Source organism: Myripristis murdjan, chromosome 15 (assembly GCF_902150065.1).
Source record: "Myripristis murdjan chromosome 15, fMyrMur1.1, whole genome shotgun sequence".
Classification (NCBI taxonomy): Eukaryota; Metazoa; Chordata; class Actinopteri; order Holocentriformes; family Holocentridae; genus Myripristis; species Myripristis murdjan.
In genome coordinates, this window is record NC_043994.1 from 1,041,589 (window position 1) to 1,064,185 (window position 22,597).

Sequence of the window (22,597 nt, forward strand, 5' to 3'; positions counted from 1 at the left end):
GAGAGAGAGAGAGAGAGAGAGAGAGAGAGAGAGAGAGAGAGAGAGAGAGAGAGAGAGAGCGAAAACGAGAGAGAGAGAAAGAGCGAGAGAGAGAGCATATGGACAGACACACACAAACATATATACAGGTTGAACACAAATCTATATAAAGAATCACAAGCCATTTATATTGCATTATTTAGGCATTTTCCCAACAGATTAAGTTTAGGTTTTAAAGAGTTTTGTTACAACAGAAACATTAATTGCAGCTTCAGTAATTTGAACAAAAAGACATTAAAAGATGCATAAAATAAATCTGATAAAATGTTTATGTGGAAATTAAGACCTTATATATTTAAATTTAAGACTTCATGACTTTTAAGGCCTAATATTACACAAGTATTTGGACAGTGATGCAATAATTATAATTTTGACCCTGTACACCACCACAGTGGTGTACAGCGGCCTTGTTCCAGAACTGGGCAGGCTGTTTTAGATGTTTTTTGCAAAGTCTAATCTGGCCCTGCTGTTCTTGAGTGACACCAGTGGTTTGCACCTTGCTGTATATCCTCTGTATTTATTTTCTCACAAACATCTCTTGACTGTAGACTTGGACAGTGATACACCTGCCTCCTCCAGAGTGTTTTTGACACTTTGGAGGAGTTACCTGTTACATACTACAGTGCAATCAGGAAGTATTCAGATTTCATTTTTTTCTTTTTAATAAATTTGCAAAAAATTCTAAAATTTTGTTTTCACGTCATCATTATGGGGTAAAGAGTGTAGATTAATGAGAGAAAAAAATAATTTAAACGATTGTAGCATCAGGCTGCAACATAGCAAAAGTGAAAAAAGTGAAGGGAATCTGAACACTTTCTGAATGTACTGTACATAGATAGTGGAATTAGTTATAACTTGTTACTGTAGAACAAGTTATAATATGTTACCTTGGCTGTCTTGGCAGCAGTCATGCTGTTCTGCATCTTCATGGCTTCAATAACACAAATCTCCTGACCCTCTGCAACCTAATCAGACAGACATGTTGCATTAAACTGGTGGCTGGTTCCACACACATTATGCAATATTCATGATAAAAATACATTTTTGTGATTGCATTGATTGAATGTGATGGCTGAATGTATTGATTTTGCTTTGAGCGCTTTTTGTGCATATCAAAGATCCACTAAAGAAGAATAAGAAGTGCATTACACTATAATGCACAGTAAATTTATATGGGTTTTAATGACCGACAGCCAAAGGCAAAGGCATGTTGTCCATTTAGCAATAACAGTATAAAAGCTTCTCAAATCCCTCGCAATATACATACTCCACATGAGGATGTATTCAGGTGTACGAGATATAGATCCCCCACTTGTTTTTGTACATTTGTGTCTTCATCTTTATTACTTTGTGCACAGAATTTTCACAATTTGTGCAAACAGATCAACAAACATTCTATTTGTTTGTGTTTCACCACAAAACAAATACGCAGATGGAATGGGGTGAAATTACAACCCATGTCCATCTATGCTGGCAGAGGTAATGAAAAAAACCCCCCCTACAAAATAATGAAAAAAAAAAATCATACCGTATCACCAGCCTTGACAGCCACAGCCACCACTGTGCCGGGCATCGGCGACCTTAAGATGCTACTGGTGTCTTCTGGAATTTTCTCTGGCATGTAGGAATCCAGCTCTGCAGCCAACTTGGACAGAACACGAACCTTAAACTGCATACACAAACACAAGCACAAGACAAGGAGATATGAGACTCATAAGAGCACAGCACTTCAGGCTGATGCCAAGCTGAAGTTTTTGTTTAATTCCTCAAATATTAAAAGCCAAATTTGAGGCCTTTTAATAGTACCTAGAACTGATTTCATTTCAATTTCAAAACCAAAAACCAAAAATCTGTTTTTGACTCAATATAGCTAATGACAGTGCTATTTATTTTAAAAATAAATAAATAAATGAAAGAATAATAAGAAAAATTCTAGATTCTAGAGCTGCTTTGACTGGGAATGACTGAATAACTTTACTGACAGTTCCATCACAACAAAAAATGAATTATTAAAAATATTTGTGATGAAAGATATCTTCACTAGGGAAAGGTACAAAGTAGTCCGGGTGATATGTGAAAATGATGCTCACTTTTTCATAAAAGCATGAAACTTGGAAAAAGCCCTGAACATTTTCAGAAAGGGAGCCATTGCAAAACCACCACTTGGCGGCCATTTTACTTTCTGCCATCACTGAATTTATTACAATCATATCATATACAAAATCAATGGAGATCTTTCACCACCATGTGAACTCACATGAAGCCCAGGGAACTACAGTTGAAATCTAAAGTTTGTGAACCCTTAAAAATATTCTGGTTTTCTGAGTGATTTGGCCATTAAACATGCTCTGATCTGCATCTATGTCACAGGTATTAATACACAACATGAGCTTAAGCAAGACACTCAAAAACACTCAAAAAAGCATGATTCTTCATGTCTTTATTTAACAAATGTAATCATCATTGAAAGTGGTGGTGGAAAAAGTAAGTGAACCCTTGGGGCCCTATCTTGCGTCAGAGTCCCTAAACCCGTTATTTGGGGATTTAGCATTGCGTAAAAGGCGTTCCCCCGCAAAAGTTGCTATCTTGCACACCTGCCGTTATCTGTAAAACACCGTTACATTATGCATAGGCGTGTTTTGGGTGTTACGCCAGTTAAACCAATCAGTGTGCCAGGTGCCACTGCCTTTAAGACCAGCATGCGCAACCCCAAATCTGCAAACCGAAACCCGTGATGGAGAGAGGGAGGTCGCGATTTAGTACTATCCATTTAACATCCATTTCCTCAGGGGTTCAACTGAGGCTAAAGCAAGGTGGCTTTTTATAGGCGAGTTAATTGGGGAGGTGGAGCCGCATGTGCACGTCCATGTGTCCAAGTGGACGCGCATTGAAGCCGCCTGGGCATGCTCCTGTAAAAGCCCAAATGGGATAGCGGATGGTCCTGAGGACCCGCTATCCACTTTCCCTAACGTGTGTGGTCAAGATAGCAGTTGCAGGGAAAGCGCATGAACACGCCCACGGACACACCTCCAGGCACAAATAACAGAGTCGGCGTAATGTATAGCGGGTAGTGTGGCCGCAAGATACCGTTTAGGGAAGCTGCTAAATGCGTAATTCATGGGTAGCAGGTAGTGGCAACAGGTAGCGCAGTGTGAAAGATAGAGCCCTTGGTCTTAATAACTGGTTGACCCTCCTTTTGCAGCAATGACCTCAACCAGGTGCTTTCGGTACCCGCAGATCAGATCTGCATTATCTTGCAGGTGGTTTTTGCCCACTCTTCCTGGCAGAACTTCTTCAACGCCTCCATATTTGTTGGCTGTCTTCTGTGTATGGCTCTTTTCCAGTCAATCCACAGCATTTCTATAGGGTTTACATCTCTCTGACTTGGCCACTTCAAAAGGCGGATTTTGTTCCGCTGAAACCATTGGGCAATGTTTGGGGTCACTGTCATGCTGCGTGACCCAGCCTCTTGTCAGTTTCAGCTCAGAAACAGACATCCTTACATTGTCCTGGAGAATTTGTTGATATACTTGAGAATTAATTTTCTCCTCAATGATAGCAAGTCACCCAGGCCCTGACGCAGCAAAGCAGGCCCAAATCATGAGGTTTCCGCCACCGTACTTTACTGTAGGGATGATGTTTTGATGTTGATATGCAGTGCCCTTTTCACGCCAAACATAATTCTGCTTCATTCTCCCAAATAATTCTATTTTTGTTTCATCACTCCATAAAACATTTTCCCAATAATGTTGTGGAGTGTCCAGATGCTCTCTCGCTAACTTCAGATGGGCAGCAATATTCTTTTGGGACCCCAGTGGCTTTCTCCTTGGTGCCCTGCCATGGACTCCATTTTGTTCAATGTTTTATGGATAGATGATTCAGGAACAGAGATGTTTGCCAGTTCTAATGACTTCTTTAACTCTTTGGCCGTCACCCTGGGGCTTTTCTTTACTGGATTCTACGTTGAGCCCTTGGGGTCATCTTGCTGGGTCGCCCACTTCTAGGTAGAGTGGCCACAGTACTGAATCTTCTCTATTTGTAGATAATCTGCCAAACAGTGGACTGATGAATGTTCAAAGTCTTTGAGATGACTTTGTAACACTTTCCAGCTTTATGCAAATCAACAATTCTTGATCTTAGGTTTTCAGACAGCTCCTTACTACGAGGCATGTTTTCCATTTGCATGAAGTACTTGTCAAGGGCTCAAATTCAAACTTTTCAGTGTTTTTATCAATCCAACTAACTCTAAGCCCCTCCTAAAAACTCATTTCATTAAAAAGGACTCCAGGTGTGTCTCCAAGTCTCCAAGTCTGACTCCAAAGAGCTCATTAACCAAGTCATTAGCCTGGGGTTCACTTACTTTTTCTGACCCTCATTTTCATTAATGGTAGGCTTTATGCAACATAGTCTAATGTTCTCCAATGATATGCATGTTTTAAGATAAATGAGATTACAGTTGTTAGTTATGGTGACTTTCATGAAGAGAGGATTTTGTTTCATATGATATTTAAACATATGTGTAGAAAATTTCAAAGCGTTCACAAACTTTAGATTTCGACTGTATACAACCCAACACTCTACCAAAGGTCAATTTTGCTTTCAGGCATTTTGGTCCTTTCCACTCAGCAGAGTACATGAGTGGTGCGGAGCTGGAGCGAGCGAGGAGCGGTGCGTCGTTATTTAACGCGGTGCGGTGGTGCGGGTTTCTTTACTGCCGTTCCATCGCTCCGGTGCGGAGCGAGTGGTGAATTACCCCTGCTCCCTGCTTATATATATATATATATATATATATATATATATATATATATATATATATATATATATATATATACTCTTCCAGTATAACACGCTGCTCATCCGCCGTGAAACTTGCTGTGTTTTTCCTTGTGGCTCATGTTTGTGATTGGTCAGCTGCCTCAGACTCCGCCCCTTATACGTGCACGTTCACGGCTCTTTATGAGGCAAACCTGGATCGATTGAGCGAGTTGATAACCAGCGTCGTGATACCGGTTATCCCCGATCACCATGATCTCCATCAGTGTAGCCAGTTCGGTCTGAGAGATCCAGGGAAAACTGAGCTTGCTTCGTGATACAGGCATCAGCTGTACTGCTACTGGTAGTACTAGCTAAGCTAGCTAATAAGTTGGGTGATTCAGGACTTCTCTCATAAGCGCTGGAGCTCGATGACTGAGTCAAGGTTTGTTTTATTAGTAGTGGACTGGACTGGACACAGCAATCCCGGATTATTAGTTAGATTTTTGTTTGTTAGCACCGAGGCGGGGACCTCGCAGAGCACAGATCACAGACACATCACAGATTCGCCTGCGGAACAGGTAAGTTATGTGTTGTCATGCTAACGTTATCCGATGGTCTTGTTGGAATACCGGTAACTGTTAGCCTTACTGTAACCATGGTAACGTTAGCTAACGTTAACATAGACGTCACTTGTTTTATGTTGTTGTGCAGCTTGTGTGGGTGGGCTAAGTTAGCTATGGGTTAGCCTGTTGTTGACTGCCTGTTCACCTATTGTACTGTAACCCAGAATCATCATTAATAGTAATATGAGCGGAGCGATTGCGGAGCGGTATTTAGGGGAATTGGGGTGAGCGATTCGGTGCGAGGTGCGGGGCGCAAGGATGGTTGGAGCGGGGCGGTGCGAGCGAATTGCCGTTACTGCGTGAGTTTGGTGCGACTATTTCTTCCGCTCCGAACCGCTCACGTACTCTGCCACTCAGTGAGGCTCCAGGATCGACTCCAGCACCTCCCACAAGCCTAACTAGGATAAGCAGTTTGTAAAATGAATGAATGAACCTTTTGCATATGCTTTTTGCATTTGGCATCCTTCCTGGTAAAGTCTAAACAATGTATAGCCAAAACCCAGGTGGCACCAACCAAAGTCTAAACTGTGAATAAAGTAAAGAGGCAGTGGATGTAGAATTAAAAATCTCACATCCAGACACACAGGCAGCCTTACCGATGTGCCCAGGTACTGCACAGTGATCTCTCCTGAAGCTTCTCTGGACAGACACTAGAACAGAGGACAAACAGAATTTGCAGCACACAACTGTCAAACAAAATCTATAAATGATGCCATAACTAACGTTTGGCAGCCCAGATTCAATTTCACAAGTCCTTTCCTACAAGCGAGGGTTTACTCATTATTTACACTTCTCATTCTCTGACACTATGCTATTCCTAGGGCCAATTTCCTAGAGACATTGAGCTCTATTTTCATGGCAGAATTGTGAGAGGAAGCTAGGATCTATGGTGTGGTAAACTTATTTTTGCAATTTTCATCATCAGTGTTGTCCCAGCAATAACAGTTACGGGGCATTTTCTGTAATATAGAGTTGGATTGGAAGGAATGCGCAGATATTGGGAGGAATACATTATGAGCTTTCAAAAAGTTAAATATGTGGTTAATGTAAAATAAGATGTACCACAGCATGCACCTATTCCCATATAAATCTAGTCTGTGTGTGTTACCTGCAGCATCCTGTGTGTGCCGTTGATGGTGAGTGGCAACAAAGGAGAGGCCAGGTTCCACTCTCCGCTGACTTCTACCCTCCCTGCATCCACCTCCACCTGCACAGAGGGAAAAGTACTGATAATAGCACACATTATAATCATCAATACCAATAGTAATAACCAATAAGGACATTTTCATTTGTCAAATAGACTTTTCTAGGCAAGCCTGCTGCCATTGGCCTTATGGATAATACTAGGCTGACTGTGGCAACACATCAGCTCTTTTGCATGCAGTTCTTTAAATTGTTCATTATGTGATTTCATGTAAATCCCTTGTGCAGTGAAATTATCTGTGAAGACTTCATAGTGTATAAAACTGTATTTCAGACTCACATTAGGTCTCTTTAACAATTATTAATAAAATAAAACAACATTGCAGGACACAAAAGACAGTGACTCATACAAAGTATTTAAGAGGTAAAGTTTAAAACTCCATAGATATTAATACCAATTTCAATATGAGTTGATTTATAGTCTCATTTTTAAAGATTTGGCTCCTCCCTGTAATTTGGCGTTTGGTTTAGGCAACTGAAAAAACAAGCAGAAGTGTGCATAGAAGGGGCGTCCTGGTGGCTCACCTGATAGTGTGTATACTACATATAAAGGCTTAGTCCTGACTGTAGTGGCCTGGGTTTGATTCCAAGCAGAGCCCTTTATTGCATGCCACCCCATTCTCTTTCCCCTGCGTTTCCTGTGTCTCTACTGCCGCAGCAGAAAAAAGTGCATACACATGGTCTAAAGTTTGCATGAGAGACTGCATGTCCACTTAACTTTTTTAACATTCCAAAGTGTGCACAGAAGCATGAGTGTCAAAACATTTTCAGTGATACCCACACCGCTATATATCACTCTGGGTGTGTGTGTGTGTATGAGGGGGAGAGAAAACCAGAGACAGACAGAGAGCGAGAAAGAGAAAGAGAGACTCACAGTGTAGGTATTTCCTGATCTAGTAACCTCTACATTGTGACGGTCTTTTCCCAGCTCCACACACAACTCCCACTTGCCACGCTCCTGAGGGATGGTGGACACTCTGAAACACACACATACAAGCATACAAAGACGTTAGACTAAGTGGAGTGCAGTCACCGCTGTGAGGAGCCTGTTTTCCTGTCATGTCCTGCTCACTGCCCTGGGACAACAACAGCGCTTCAACTGAGTTACTGGTGTGTTGTCTATTAAACTGTGCACTGGGGATGAACCATTAATTGCATTTGAGATAATACTGTGATATGGCATGTAATCGAGAGTAGAGCAGTCGGCTAAATGAGAAAGCAACAACTTGGCACTTTACACTGTGACCTGTTGTACAATGGCCTCAGGCTCAACAGAATCTGACACTGTGGAAACCTGAGTGTAAAAGAGGAGCAGTAAGTTGGGTTGGCTTTAAAAAAAGAAGATGCTACACAGCGTCAGGTATTGTGCAGAATATGCCTTGCTAGTATTGCTACAACTTGGGGCAACACCACTAATCTGTATCAGCATGTAAAAAACAACACGAAGCCATACACGATAGCTGCATAGCTAAACTTCCGACCACCAGTGTGGCAAGTAAGCCAAATACCACCTGACAGGGACTGCTGACTGAAATGTTTGAAAGCATAATTCCATATAAAAGTAATTCAAAATGTGACACGTTTACAACTTTGACAGATACACTGGATAAGCAGTACAGCATGCACTCTAGAGGTGGGAGAAAAAATCGATTTTTAGATGCATCGCGATGCGGACGTGGGCGAGCCGGCATCGATGCATTAACATCAATAATCGATGCTTATAAAATGATTAAAAAATGCGCAACTGAAGTATATGAGCAGCGTCTAGCCGGGCAGTTACATTGCGGAAAAAAAGCGCGGAACCTAAATATGAGAGTGCAGTGTCCAGCCGGGCAATTACAGGGCGCACACAACAGAAAACAATCATGTGAAGACAGCTGAACAAGCTGAAAGAAACATCAAACCGGCAGCCTCTGCATTAAAATCGAGTGTTTGGAAACTTTCGGATTTTATGAAGAGGAAGGGACACAAGACCTGGATAAGAGCCAAACAGTGTGTAAGTTATGTCACAAAACACTGAAATATTTTGGCAACACGAAATTACAGTAAACAGTAAATTAATTATTTGGCGTTCATTTTAATCATAGTTCACTACAAATCAGTGTTTCCCATACATAGACCAGTGTGTGGTGCACATAACACAATCAACACCAAGCGCCACAAATTGATTCCGCTTTTTTACCCCCAACACGATTTTGAAATATAAATATTGTTCCATTCATTCATCTCCGCATAGCGCTCCTTCTCCCTGTCATTCCCGTTCTCACACACACACACACACACACACACACACACACACACACACACACACGCACATACGCACATACGCACATACATGTCAGTGGTGCGCAGGTCCACGTATAAATGACCTGAAAGGGCACAAGGTAGTAATTTCACCTAGGGCGCCAACATAGGCAGAGCCGGCACTGATAATAATACATGAAAATAATATACCCGACCCGCTTATTTTAAAAGGTATAGGCCATGCTCTCTCACACCTTGTTTTAGTTGTCCCACAGTAAAACAAACAAACAAACAAACAAATCGTCGGAAAAATGATGCAAAAAATGATTCAATGACAATCACAAAAATATGCATTGAGATGCATCAAGATGCATCGATAATCAGTTTATAATCGCATCATTGCCCTCATAATCGTAATTGAATTGAATCGTTAGGTGGCCAAAGATTCCCAGCTCTAATGCACTCCCACATGTTTTAGCCAGGTTGCCATACCAGTTTATAAAATGCAAGCAGAGAGTGGTAGCGCAGCTGAAAACAGCAGTTTTGACCACTGACATTTCACTCTTAAAGCCTGACTCAGGCAGAGAACACTTCACAGTGTCCCGTGAAAATACAAGGTTACAGCAATGCAGCGCTATGTTTTGAAACTTTATAATATGGTTAATATTTTTCTGCTTCTTGTTTGTGCTCCAGTATACTGTATTATACCTTGTATTTTTCACAGGACACTGTGATGTGTTCTCTGCCTGAGTCGGGCTTTAAGAGTGAAATTGGTCAAGTGACCAACAAGCATTTAAAAAACACACCTGGAAACGATCAGGTCAGACCTGAGGTGAACCTGAAGACGCTGAGGCGAAACGCGTTGTTCCCTCGAAATAAAGTGATTAAGTAAAAATCTGTGTCAGTGTGCGGAGGATCTGTTTGTCTTAGTTCCTGCTGCCTTCCAGCACCTGACTACCTGTGACTGTGCAAGGAGTTTGCACTGATTGGTTGGAGTGCTTACCTCAGATTGCACAGGAACCTCTGGGAGCGAAGCTGAGCAGCAATGTAGAGTGCTGCCGCCGAGGCCAACAGCTCCCTGCGGCTGTCCGTTGCCAGCTGATGACCATGGAAGCCACTGGGGTAAACCTCGGGCAGGAAATTTGTGGTGATGTCCCCAGAGATGAAACGGGGGTGGGTGATGATCTCCCTCAGCAAAGGGATGTTGTGGGTCACACCTGGAGAGAGAGAAATATTATATATTATGAAAATAGAATGTGTCATGCCTGTACAACTGGATTTGGTCCCTCCACACCACATATTGGCTGCCCACTGCTCTGAGTATCTTGGATGGCTCAAATGCAAAGGACAAATTTCTTTCAAAATAGGAAAAAAGTATTAGAAAAAGTTTTTTAAAACTATTAGAAAATTACCAAAAGTTACTGGAGCAATAGCAACAAAGAAATTGCAAAACAATTACCAGAAACTGTGCGAAAAAATATTTTTACAATTACAGGACACCTATATCCATAACTATTAAAACTACACATTTTAACATCAGACCAATGATGCCAGACTGCAAGATTTCCTGTTTAAATTGTGTTCAGATGCCTTTCACAAGCATTTAACGCTGAAACGTAAGCAAATTCAATTGATTTTTTTCAAAACATAGGAAAAAAGGTGATGAGAAAAAAAGTTATGAGAAAAGGACATGTAACAAGTTCAAAAATGACCAGAAAAAGAACAAATGCAAGAAAATTATTTGTGATTATTATAAACATATATTTAGAATTAAAATTTAATTACAAGAAAATTACCAAAAAAATTACCCTTAAATTGTTTTTTAACAAATCCCCCCAAAAATGAAAAATAAAAACCAAGTGAATTTTGTTCAGAGGGCGAAATAAGGGCTCCTGGGTTTCAAACAGTTAACTTATCTGTAGTTGCACTGTTTAAAGTTGCTGGTGTACCTCTGATAACATAATTATCCAGGGCATCCTCCATCTTGGCAAGGGCTTCGGCTCGGGTAGCGCCATAGGTAACCAACTATTAAGGACACAATGGTCCACTGTTAGAGACCTTTTATGAACAATAATAATTGTTAAAGTCACTCTTTAAAGAGAGTTGTATTACTCCAACCCCTTGTAGAACAGTATACCAAAATGTTCTGAAATACATTGAATATAAAGAAGAACTGACTTTGGAGATCATAGGATCATAGTAGATGCTGATGTCACTTCCTTCCTGGATGCCACTGTCCACACGTACCTGAGAGATCAAGGAGAAGAAAAGGAAATGTTGATATTTCATCGTGGTAATTTAACCCTTACTTTGTCTTTACATACTGACATCAAACGCTGATCTGATTCATGACTGTGGGGTCCAAAAGTCCACTACTAAGAACTACTAAGAACAATTTTTTACTCCGCTGGTACTTCTTAATCAAGAATGATTCCTCTGAAATTGATAGAATTCAGTTTTTGGATAATTGAGAAATGCTTTTATGGACCTTAAATGTCCTCAAATGTAGGTTTTCTCAAATTATTGTAAGACTATACATTTTATTAAAATGTTTACACATGTTCCTACTATAAAATGCTTTGGTTCTTTTAACTCAGAGGTGTCAAACTGGTGCCATGGAGGGCCGAGAGGCTGCAGCCCTGCGTTCCAATACCCATACTACCATACTATTTAGTAGGGAAAAAAAGATTTAGTATGTCCCAATACATAGTATGTCAGATGCAGTATGCCAAGAGTACCAGGATGTTCTACTGCATCCGGTCAGATTTCGCAGTATGGATTTCAGCATGCTGCTCTGGCCATTCTGACCCACAATCCTATGCGCAGCGGACGTTACGTCGCACTGACTGAGTGGCGTGTACAAACCACGCCCAAATACGGACGACAACAAAACACACATATCACACAATCCTCGTCAGTGACAGCAGCAGCGACAGGAAGACAGAAGATCAGAAATATGACAGAGGACAGTGCAGTGTGAAACAGCACCAGCATTTTGACAACAACATTCAAATTTGCCGCTACGGAAGTGGCGGCGGAAGTGAGTGAGAGGGTCAGAGGTCAGGGAGGACGTATGTAGTGTGTCCCAATAGGATGCATACGCATGTATATTTCATACTAAACTACATACTTTGTAAGGGCAGCTGCAGTACATACTAAAAGTAAAAAGTATATGTATGCAATTTGGAACGCAAGGAGAGTTTTCATTCCAACCAAAAACTCCACCACCCGCAGCCTCTTGGCCCTCCATGGCACCAGTTTGACACCCCTGTTTTAACTATTAATAACAGATTCTGGCTAAATGAATATGGCCCTCTATGCGTTATTGTTACTACTGCCAAGACTTTACTGAAAACCTTATATTACCCACCATTGAAAATATTTTTTAAATTAGTTTGCAACAATGTTAAAATAGCTGAATGAAGCAGCCAAATTGTTCTCTTGGATGCTGAAAAACTATCTGAGTGCGAAACTACAGCTAAACTGGACATTTCTAAAGGGGGCAGTGCAACACATGATGGACAGACTGTCATACACCATTCACTTCCAAAGCAAGACCAAGCACACCTACGTGACCACACTCAGTTAGAGACCAGAGCTTACATCTTACATCTGCATCCAAGATAAAAAAAAAAACAAAAAAAAAAACAGGAACAAAACACTCTGCTCCAAATAGTAAAAGTATAGTCAAAAGACAATTTGAAAACTGCACCTTTGATGAAAGAGTTACAGTTTCCAAATCACGTCGTTCAAGACAAAAAAGTCTAAACCCTTTTGGATGGTCCAAACAATACATAATTTCACAATGCAAGACCGGGAGAAACTCTTGTTTACAGACTTTGAATTCAAATTTGCACTTCACAGCTGCAATAGCAGACTGGATGAGAGGTTACGGTGTCAGATGTATGTGTTTGTAATTAAGGTCCTGTTGGTGCTGAGCCCCATTCCCTTTCAGACAGTCAAGCTGGTAAGTGCAACCCTGACCCATGACCAATCTTCCCACCAGGTTTCATGATGTTATGTGGACAGGCTGCGGCTGTATGTGCGCATTCTTGGATCCCTCATTTACCATGGGTGAAGGAAGAGCTGATACACTTTTCATGGTGACTGATCAAAAGGGGGCATGGCGGTGGTCAATATTGATCACAAAAAGGCATATAACCTCCAAACAGATTCACAAGACATGGAAAGCTTTTTGTGGATACTGTGCTCATGGGGCAAGAAAGAGCTCAATAACCTTACACACTCATTGGCTGGTGGCAGTATGGACTCGACTGAGGACCACCTTTCTAGTTGCAGATTAGTATGGTTCTCTGTCGGTTTCTCCAATACCACTGGTGGCTTTACAGATGCCAGGTACTTCACCCTCAGCACTGATGCCATGTCCAGGGCTCATCAAGATGAGTGAGACATGTTGGGGCTGTAACTTGACATTCTGGATCAACAATACACTCCCCAGTTCAAGAGGGTGAATCTACAGACTTTCAATTAGACAGGGATGTTTGGGGATCTTCTCTGTTGCAGCCACACTGTGTCAGTAAGGAAATGGCTGCAATTTTAAACAAAAAAAATCTTTTCTAGTGCATATTTATCAGAATCAGAATCCTTTTATTGTCATTGTTCAAAAAAGCACAACGAAATTTAGAAATTTAGAATATTTATGATTTACATGCAAGTACATGCATGCAGGCATACACTGACACACACACAGTTTGTCCTTAACTCTCTGTCTCTGTCTCTTTGTCTCTCTCTCTCTCTCCCCTCCCCACCCAACTGGTAGAGGTAGATGACTGCCCACTCTGAGTCTGGTTCTACCTGAGGGTTCTTCCTGTTAAAGGGGAGTTTTACTTCGCCACTGTCGCCAAGAGCTCAGGAGGGAATCTGTTGGGTTTCTTGTTTTTTTTTTTTTTTTCTGCTATAATTTGTAGAGCGTGGTCTTTACCTGCTCTACCTGTAAAGCTAGGGTTGGGTACCGAGAACCAAATCCTATTTGGAACCGGTTCCTAACGTCCGGTTCTGGAACCGTTAAGGAGATTTTTGAATTTCGATTCTTTTTTTCGGTTCCGAGTGCCCACACTAATATGTTTTCGGGGCGTATATTACTCCGCTCGGCGTCCTCCGCACCTCCGCTAGCAAGATCATCACTTGTCCGAACATGGACCGCAAAAAACACCCGAAAGTCTGGCTTCATTTTAATTTGAAAGAGGACGGAGTAGCACAGTGCAACATCTGCGAAAAAACAATTTCTGCCAATGGAGGATGCACGACAAACATGACAAAACACCCTCGCCTGCATGGTGTAACACTAATCGAGTATACTGTGTTTAACTCGTTGCGTCGCTCTCCTGCTCCCGTTGCTTCCTACACTTCGGACAGTCAACCTTCATCATCAGCCAGCAACTCCTCGTTGCAAACAGAATCAGGTACATGGAAATTATGGTTGTCTTATTCTTGTCTTATTATGTGGTGAAAAGGCTGCATCCCCTTTCAGAAGTAGACTTGGCGTGGCGACTTTTTTCACGAACATGGCATGTCCTTTCGACAACGATCCCGTGGATGAAGGTGCAGTGTTACTGCGCAGAGAATTAAATATTCGTCAGGAGATGGTTACAAGATGCGCATAGATGTTTTACCTGTTTGAACAATGTTTTTATATTTCATCTTAAGCTGCTGCCAAGTGCGTTTCTCCCCCGCGGGATTGTACCTAAATGAAATAAATTAATAGGCTACCATTCAAGCAGTTTTCCCCCTGTAATATTATTGTGATTGCAACGGACTCCATTTAAACTTACGTATTGACCCGAGCAGGAATGTTCTCTCCCAGGCCGTCTCCCCCTCCTTTGCCGCTGCAGCGGTGTTGCATTTTTTATTATTATTATTATTTTGAACATGTTCAAACTCGCTGTATGAATGCATTAAGATTTCCAATTCAACTGGGGTGAAAAACGCAGCCCGACGCATCCCCGTTGCCATGGTGACTCGTTAAATCGGGGCTACATTGACGCTGTCTTTTTACAGCTGAGGGTCACGCGCTTACCTCCAGGTGAAACTACTCCGAGTTGATCAAACTGACTCAAATCAGCTATTCTGGAACCCAAAACTCAGAGTTTCCTGTCTCAGAGTAGATCCACTCAGAGTTCAGGGTAAGACTTGGAGTTTGTTGAACCTGCTTCATGAAACGGACCCCTGGTAGCTACTTGTTATCTACACAGTAACAGTTCAGATTTAACTGCTGACAGATTTGTCTTTGGCAAAGTGCTCATTTCATTTGAAAACATCACTATATATGGACACATGTTAAAGTGTTTTTGTGTATTTGTTGCACATTGCTCTCATGCTCTGTTCAAAAAATTTACTAGAGATATCTTATGTCTTAAGAAAATGGCAAATACTTGACATCAATATGTGCACTTTTATATTGTGTAATTAGACCGATTTATGTAATGTTTTACCAATGTTTACACCTGCAAATGTACATTGTGTAGCTTTTTCAAATGAAAAAATTCTCCTGATAAATAGGCTGTGACCTGTTGACCTCCATCTCAAAGAATCGGAATCGAGAATCGTTTAGAACAGGAATCGATAGTGAGAATCGGAATTGGACTCGGAATCGTTAAAATCCAAACGATACCCAACCCTATGTAAAGTGTCATGAGATAACTTCTGTTGTGATTTGACGCTATATAAATAAAGTTTGATTGATTGATTGACACACACACACACACACACAAACAAACTTACATTGCTGAGGTTAAGTGGCTCCTGGTATTGTGACAGCCGTCCAATGGAGGGGAGACCAAAGGACTTGTAGGGGTCCTGTCAGAAAAAGACAGAAAAGACAAATATTAAGGTAATAAGGATGGGGGTGGGGGTGAAATACATGGAATACAATGAATACTTGCTGTTGATTAAAGCCTTTTCACCCCGGCAGAATGAGAAGAGCTCTATCTTCTACTATCAATCCAGAAATCATTTCACTACGCAATGCAACTTTTTAAGTTTCCTGCACATTTCTAAAAAAATTCTGGAGACATCATTAACGTAGACATGCCACATGCATGCTATGAACAATTAAATCATTAATTAACCCTCGTAAAGCCTTAAGGGGTAAAAACGACCCGAGCGTCCGCGAGTCTTTTCTCCGGGGTTCTGTGGTGTGCCCTTGGCTCGTTCTCAGCTCCATGGTGGCGGTCGCAGCCTTCAGTGCTCCCCCATGCCCCCGGATCCCCCGGACCCACCGGCCTCGGCCCCGAACGTGCCACAGGACCCCAGAAAAAAGACTCGCAGATGCTCGGGTCGTTTTGACTCTTAAGGCTTTACGAGGGTTAAAATCAATTACCAATTGATACTTTATCAATTTATAAACTTCTTGACCCTTTTTGTTGATGTTGTCAGGGGAGGGGCCTCCAAATTCATGTCGGATGTCATCTGCCTTTTCTCAATGAACAATAAGACACGCTTCCTACTCAGGGGGTTCAGCTGAGGGATCAGTTCTCATTTTAAACCCTGATGAAGAGCTGTAGAGGTCATAACCAGTTAGTTTGTTTTATTCTTTGTGCAGCAATAATAGAAAACTAAAAAAAAAAAAAAAAAAAAAAAAAAAAAAAAGGCTGCTGCTCCTGTTGCTGGCTTAAGATTATGGTTTCTAACGATGCGTTTTAAAGGCAGAAAGAGTAGGATTTTCTTTAAAAACAGACTCATACAAAAATAATCCTCTCCATCATCACTTATGAGCCACTAGAAGTGTGTGTTGGTGTGTGTACCTGCAGAGACCCTGCCCTCTGCCTGGATTTTCTTGTTTGTTGGGTTCGGGACTCATCTGGGCATCAGCCTTTGGGCAGTGGGTGTGTAGCTCCCAGCCAATAACAGCACACAGTGCCATACTGATAGCACGATATCCAATAGGAAGACATGAAAAACCACGGATATGGGCCACAGAAGGAAAAGGAAATTTAGCTGAAATGCCAAGTGGACAAAGCTGGGACTGGCTTTCACCCACTAGCGAGCACTGAGGAAGACAATGATGATGAAGAGCAACACAGTGCTGGCCTGTTTTCTGTTGCACAGGTAGGTGCTGGCGGGCCAACTTTTTCATAGGACTGTGTGACTTCGTGTTTTTATTGCCATTGCCAACCTAGGAAATAAAAACTGGCTGCCAGTGGTTAGCTTAGCCAGGGAGGAGGGGCCAACTTTGAATGTTGTGTTTACAAACTGCAATGACAAATCCTACTCATTCTGCCTTTAAAAAGACAAAGTTTCAGTGGTTAGATGTTGATCAAATCAAAAAAATATATATAATATATTAAAAGGACTGATCTATAACTAGAACAAAAACTTATGAAACTGCATGCAAATTTGTGGAGATGAATGATGACAAGGTACTGTATATGCACATCTTAAAAAGCTAAATTCAAGGCTTTTCTAGATCTTTTCAACAACACCTGAAATTGGATTTGAGGACAACAACAAAATGGCACAAACAGTGATCAACAGGATTTGGGCACAATAAACTAATATAAGAGTAAAAAATGAAAAGAAATGAAACATCTAACCCTTAACACTCAAACATGAATGAGGGTTCAGCTGTAAAGAAGTATACCACAGAAACAGATATGGCTCACACACATAGATGTATTTTGAACTGAGCTGTAACTGCCATCAGTGTATCATCAGAGTCGATAAGCATATCATATTATCATATCATTTTGTAAAAGTGTAATGGATACGGATGCCCCCCAAAACCTGGTTCCAAATGAGATCGGTTCAGTTTGATCTCTTCTCACTCGTGTCATTTTAGCTGTTCATAATATTTCTAAGACCTTTGCAAACTATTGAGACAAATAGACCCACAAGGTAAAGATGAATGGCACATACCTCAGCATAAACACGGCTCTCAATGGCCCAGCCATTGATGGGGATGTCTTCCTGTTTGTGCTGTAGTGGGTAACCCTTGGCAATCCGGATCATCTGCTGCACTAGGTCCAGTCCAGTAATACACTCTGTGATTGGATGTTCCACCTGGGGTCATAAGTCACTGGTTAGCCAAAGAAAATAATGGTTTATGTCAACAAATAAGAGTGCTCCTTCATGACTCTCAGTCTCATTAGCTCTGTTTCTGTTATGCAGGGCTGACAGTAGAAAAAAATCCTGAGCCTCAACTTTTTTCCATTCCCCAGTGGGGTGGAGGGTGATATGTATGCAGCAAATTTCAACATATAATATATACGCATTATTTGAAAATAACCCTATTAATTATCTTGTAACCATCTATTGCCACATTGCTCCCATTCTCTTCTATCCAAGCCCAGCACCATTTATTCTTAACGCCCTTATCCACATCTTTGCTGTCTTCCCCCGGCTTCAGGAACCTGCGCTCCATCCTGTGGGATGCAGTGCGTCTCTGTAGGCTAATGAGGCTCACTTTTGATGGCACGTGGAGCGCCTGATTGGCAACACCCAAGTCCCGCCCCCACCCTACTTCTGATTGGCTAGTAGGCCTATTGTTAGTGTGGTTGAGAACAAAAGCTGCGCTTCTATTGGATCCAGAGAAATGTCCGTTAGATAAATCTGGGCGAACCCCCCTTTTCTTTTTTTTTCGCAGTCACGCTGGGACACCAGAGATCCGGCATGGCGCTGGAATACTATCAGCCCTGCATTATGGCACTCTTTACTCCTGCACCTCAAACATTATAAAATTGGTGGGAATCAAGCTCTAACATTACAATACATTCTATCAAAGAGAAATGCCAAATAAACTGTGGAAAAAAGTGAAAGTGAAACTTAAACTCCTGCTATTTGTTCCAAACTGGCAGGTGTTAGTAAACAGGAAGTAGTCAAGTCATGTTTATCTATATAGCACATTTCATACAACAGCCACAGACTCAATGTGCATCAAGATAAAAAGCAAAAAAGTAATGTCACCACTTTAGCTTAACAGAGATGTTTAAGGAGCTACTCACATTACCAAGTTTGTACCGTGCCCAAGCACGTTTGCCCCTAAAATCCGGATTATTTGACCAGTGTGATCGCTCTGTACCGTGCTTGAATACAGTACACTTCCCCCCGCTCTGGGGTGTGCTCCAGCACGGTACGGGCGCATACACGAGCACATGCATGGTCACACATGCAGCGCGCGAATGTGGATACGACGTAAATCATGCAACTTTCCTCCTGCCTCTGCAAAATTGTTTAATCCGTGCAGCGCGATGACCGGCGAATGGCCACGTTGAGCAATCAATAATCAACCATGTTGTCTGTGTCGCTGTCCATGGTGCTGCTGCAACCGCGTATAAACAAAAGTCGGTTTGTAATGAAAGTATGGCAGTCTGTGTGCACGGTGCACTTGTCAGATCCGGCAGGCCAGCACCACGCTAGCCTTTGCTTACTCTTTGCTTCAGCACGATACGGAGCAAACAGCACTGATGTGAGCAGGCCCTACCCAAAATCCAGATAGAGTTAAAATGGGTGCAGTACAAAGACTCTGTGCTTGTTAGCAGGGAAATATTCCCATTAATTTCATCAGTTGCTGCTGTTACTATATGTAAGATCAACACAATACAAAACGCCTGCACAGATACACACACACACACACACACTCTACACTGACCTGTAGGCGTGTGTTCATCTCCAGGAAGTAAAAGTTTTTCTGGGAGTCGACCAGGAACTCCACGGTGCCAGCAGAAGAATACTGAACAGCCTTAGCTAGCTGTACTGCTTGTTCACCCATAGCCCGTCGTGTAGCTGGATCAAGGAATGTGCTGGAATACACACAACAACAGTATTTACAGTCTACAAAATAAATACTGAGACAAAAAAGGAACTCCAACTCTTTTCCATTACTACTCCCATTTCCATGACTCATTTGTATCATTATGTTCAGCTGTCCTTGTTCTGGTGCTGATTAGAAAAACGCTCACTTAGGACTCAGTACACCCAATCACAATGTTCAAAGGTACGGAGCAAATGGTGTTAAAAAACTATTAGCAGCTGTGGTATAATTTCAGCTCAAGAGAAAATGGCCAAATCTTGTTGTGTGTTGTGAGCTCAGATTTTTCAGATTTCCATCTGAGAAGAGCAAACTTCCTCCTTAAACTACCAACCTAAAACTAGCAGTTGGCCCAACCGGCAGCAGATGGCACTGTTGTTAAGAGTTTGGCTCATCCAAGATGCAGGCTGAGCAATACATAAACATCAAGTAATCATAAAATCGCCCCATCAGTCAGAGTTTTCACACCATCTAATTTAACTGTATTTCTGTGAATGTTACATAACAATGACATAATCTTATCTTCTGATCTCACAACCTGCTCCAATTCAAATGAACAGACAGTTGTTTACCCATAATTGGCTGTTGTTGTTGTTGTTTGTGCAACATCACGGTGATAGTCTATAGACCTTTTTAACAGCAATCATTTTCATATGAAATAGTGGGGTAAACACTGGTGTTAATAATGACACTGATTAAGGTTTCATCCTTAGCTCTATCCATATGCCCCTGTTACAACATTGTGCTCTTTTCACAAATTTCTGGCAGATGAGGCTGGGATTTGTACTGACCTTGGAGCTTCTTCCACCACCTTCTGGTTCCTCCTCTGTATAGAGCACTCTCTTTCATTCAGCCACAGAGCACTGCCATGCTTATCTGCTAGCACCTACACATACACACAAAGACACTAAGAGTTTGGCTCTAAAAGCAATCTAAAACGCCCTTTTCATGTCAAACTGTTTTCTGTCCAAACCAGCATTTTCACTAGAATTGGACTAGTATTTCAACAGCACAGCACTAGAAATTTTTGGAAAAGCTGACTATCTACACCAACACTAGCCTGGACCCGGTCCTCGAGAACTGCAGTGCCCACGTTTTTAAAATGACATGGCGATTCCCGAGCTCTTGAACTACGCTCTTTCCCGTGGGTAGATTTGACTGGAATCTGTGTTGTGATGTCTGAGTGTCCAGTCAACTAAATGGCTGATGACGCCTTCACTTCACAGAAGTAGACTAACATGGCAGTGGCAATGAAGAGTTGTGATGTTATCAACGGTGACCTAAATTAGGTGATTTCCTTTGTTCCCAAGAAATGTTACGACACAGACACACTAAAAGACAATCAGCCAGCCTAAAAATTGTTGTTGGTGTAGTAATGCCTGCCCAACAATGATTGGTTTAACGCTGGCAAATGGTTTTGGCCCATAGATGGCATAAATCATCTCTGATTGAGATATGGCCAGACCCTACAGAATTATAGCGTGATTCATGGGATCTGGAAACCAGGCTAGACCAAAATGCCACTTGAATTTATTTAATTGCCATGCGCAGAAAATACTTATTACTTCACCCGCCAATGTTGATTGTTTCGCTCCAGCCATGATCATGGCATTCATGTGTCATGTCACAAAACCCCTTTTTCCCAGCGTTCACTGATACCACAATGTCAGACCAGCATTTTCAAATACATTCACTTGAGAGACTGTTTTTAAATTGCTATGCTTTTGGAAAACAAAAACACCATTTTAGTGTAGATGGAAAACCAAAATGGAGAAATAAAGATGTAGATTCCTCTGGATTTGTATGGACTTTACAAGGGGAAAATCAGAAAATACTTTGTTCTATATGTGTGGTATACCTGTATTTCTATGTGTCTAGGATTGTCTATGAACTTCTCAATGAGCAGCCTGTCATCTCCAAAGCTGGATGCAGCTTCCTGGGATGAGAATCGAAAACCCTCCCTGGAACAACACAGACACACACCCACACCCACACCCACACCCACACACACACACCAAAACAAGAAAATCAGAGCGGGAGGAAGGGGGGTGGAGTAAGACAAAAATACAGAAATAAAGTAGTAGACAAAGTGGTAGAGTAACATAAATAACAACCAAGATGCAGTAAGACAGAAAAAGAGGTGGATAGGAAAAGAGAAGAGGGAAGTATTAAAAACATGGATGACAGAGATACAATGGGAGAGAATACCTTGTCTCCTCATCATTCCAGGCAATCCTCATTCCTTTCCCTCCTCCTCCTGCAGACGCTTTGATCATCACCGGGTAACCTAGCAACAAAACAACTGTCAGTTACCACTGGATTAACTAGCAACAACCATTAGTCATCACTAAGCCGCTGCAGCAACATCACTGTCAGTGATCCCAAGACAACCATCAATGGGCGCTGTCACAATCATCACTTAGTAAACAAGGTAACAACCCCACTGTACTCTTGCCAGTCGCTTACTTTACAACTGGCTAGTTTACACAGCTCTGAACATACTCTGAGCATCATCACACTGACACTTCTTTATAACGAGACAAATAAACATCCAACCAGTTGTATCAACATGTCATGATTTTCCCCTCTAATAAATTTGTATATTACATATATTACAAGTAGGGCTGTAGTCAACCAAATAAAATCTTAGTTGAATGAAGTCCTGAAATTTCGACCAAAAGTCGACTAATCGGGGGGCGGCGGGAATACCAAAAAAAAAAGTTACTATTTTTAGATCAATTAACTGGGCAGTAGGCTACCTGGTAGCCTCGTCCACCTAAATGAATTATAAATAAACATAAACAACTAGTATTTGCAGTATATTAAATTTTTTTGACCTAATTATTTTGCACTGAATGACACACTGGAGTCGCTCGGCTCTGACAGGCTGCATCACGTGCACCTACGCAACATCACAGCCTATGATTTCCCAAAATAGTACTATGTCAAGCTGCTGTCGTCACGGGTG

At 41.7% G+C, this 22,597-nt stretch overlaps 1 protein-coding gene across 1 annotated transcript in view; it reads right to left on the reverse strand.

The window, feature by feature from the left end:
• Window positions 1-22,597, reverse strand: part of pcca (propionyl-CoA carboxylase subunit alpha) — a 42,462-nt gene that overhangs the window by 2,868 nt on the left and 16,997 nt on the right. The window contains exons 9-22 of the mRNA XM_030070225.1: window positions 21,838-21,916; window positions 21,488-21,590; window positions 20,421-20,515; window positions 19,471-19,621; window positions 17,739-17,882; window positions 15,606-15,680; window positions 11,043-11,111; window positions 10,814-10,889; window positions 9,868-10,081; window positions 7,495-7,597; window positions 6,526-6,624; window positions 6,014-6,067; window positions 1,568-1,708; window positions 927-1,004 (exon numbers count right to left, since the gene is read on the reverse strand). Of these exons, the coding sequence (XP_029926085.1) occupies window positions 927-1,004; window positions 1,568-1,708; window positions 6,014-6,067; window positions 6,526-6,624; window positions 7,495-7,597; window positions 9,868-10,081; window positions 10,814-10,889; window positions 11,043-11,111; window positions 15,606-15,680; window positions 17,739-17,882; window positions 19,471-19,621; window positions 20,421-20,515; window positions 21,488-21,590; window positions 21,838-21,916 (1,481 nt within the window). The remainder of the gene's footprint in view (window positions 1-926; window positions 1,005-1,567; window positions 1,709-6,013; window positions 6,068-6,525; window positions 6,625-7,494; window positions 7,598-9,867; window positions 10,082-10,813; window positions 10,890-11,042; window positions 11,112-15,605; window positions 15,681-17,738; window positions 17,883-19,470; window positions 19,622-20,420; window positions 20,516-21,487; window positions 21,591-21,837; window positions 21,917-22,597) is intronic.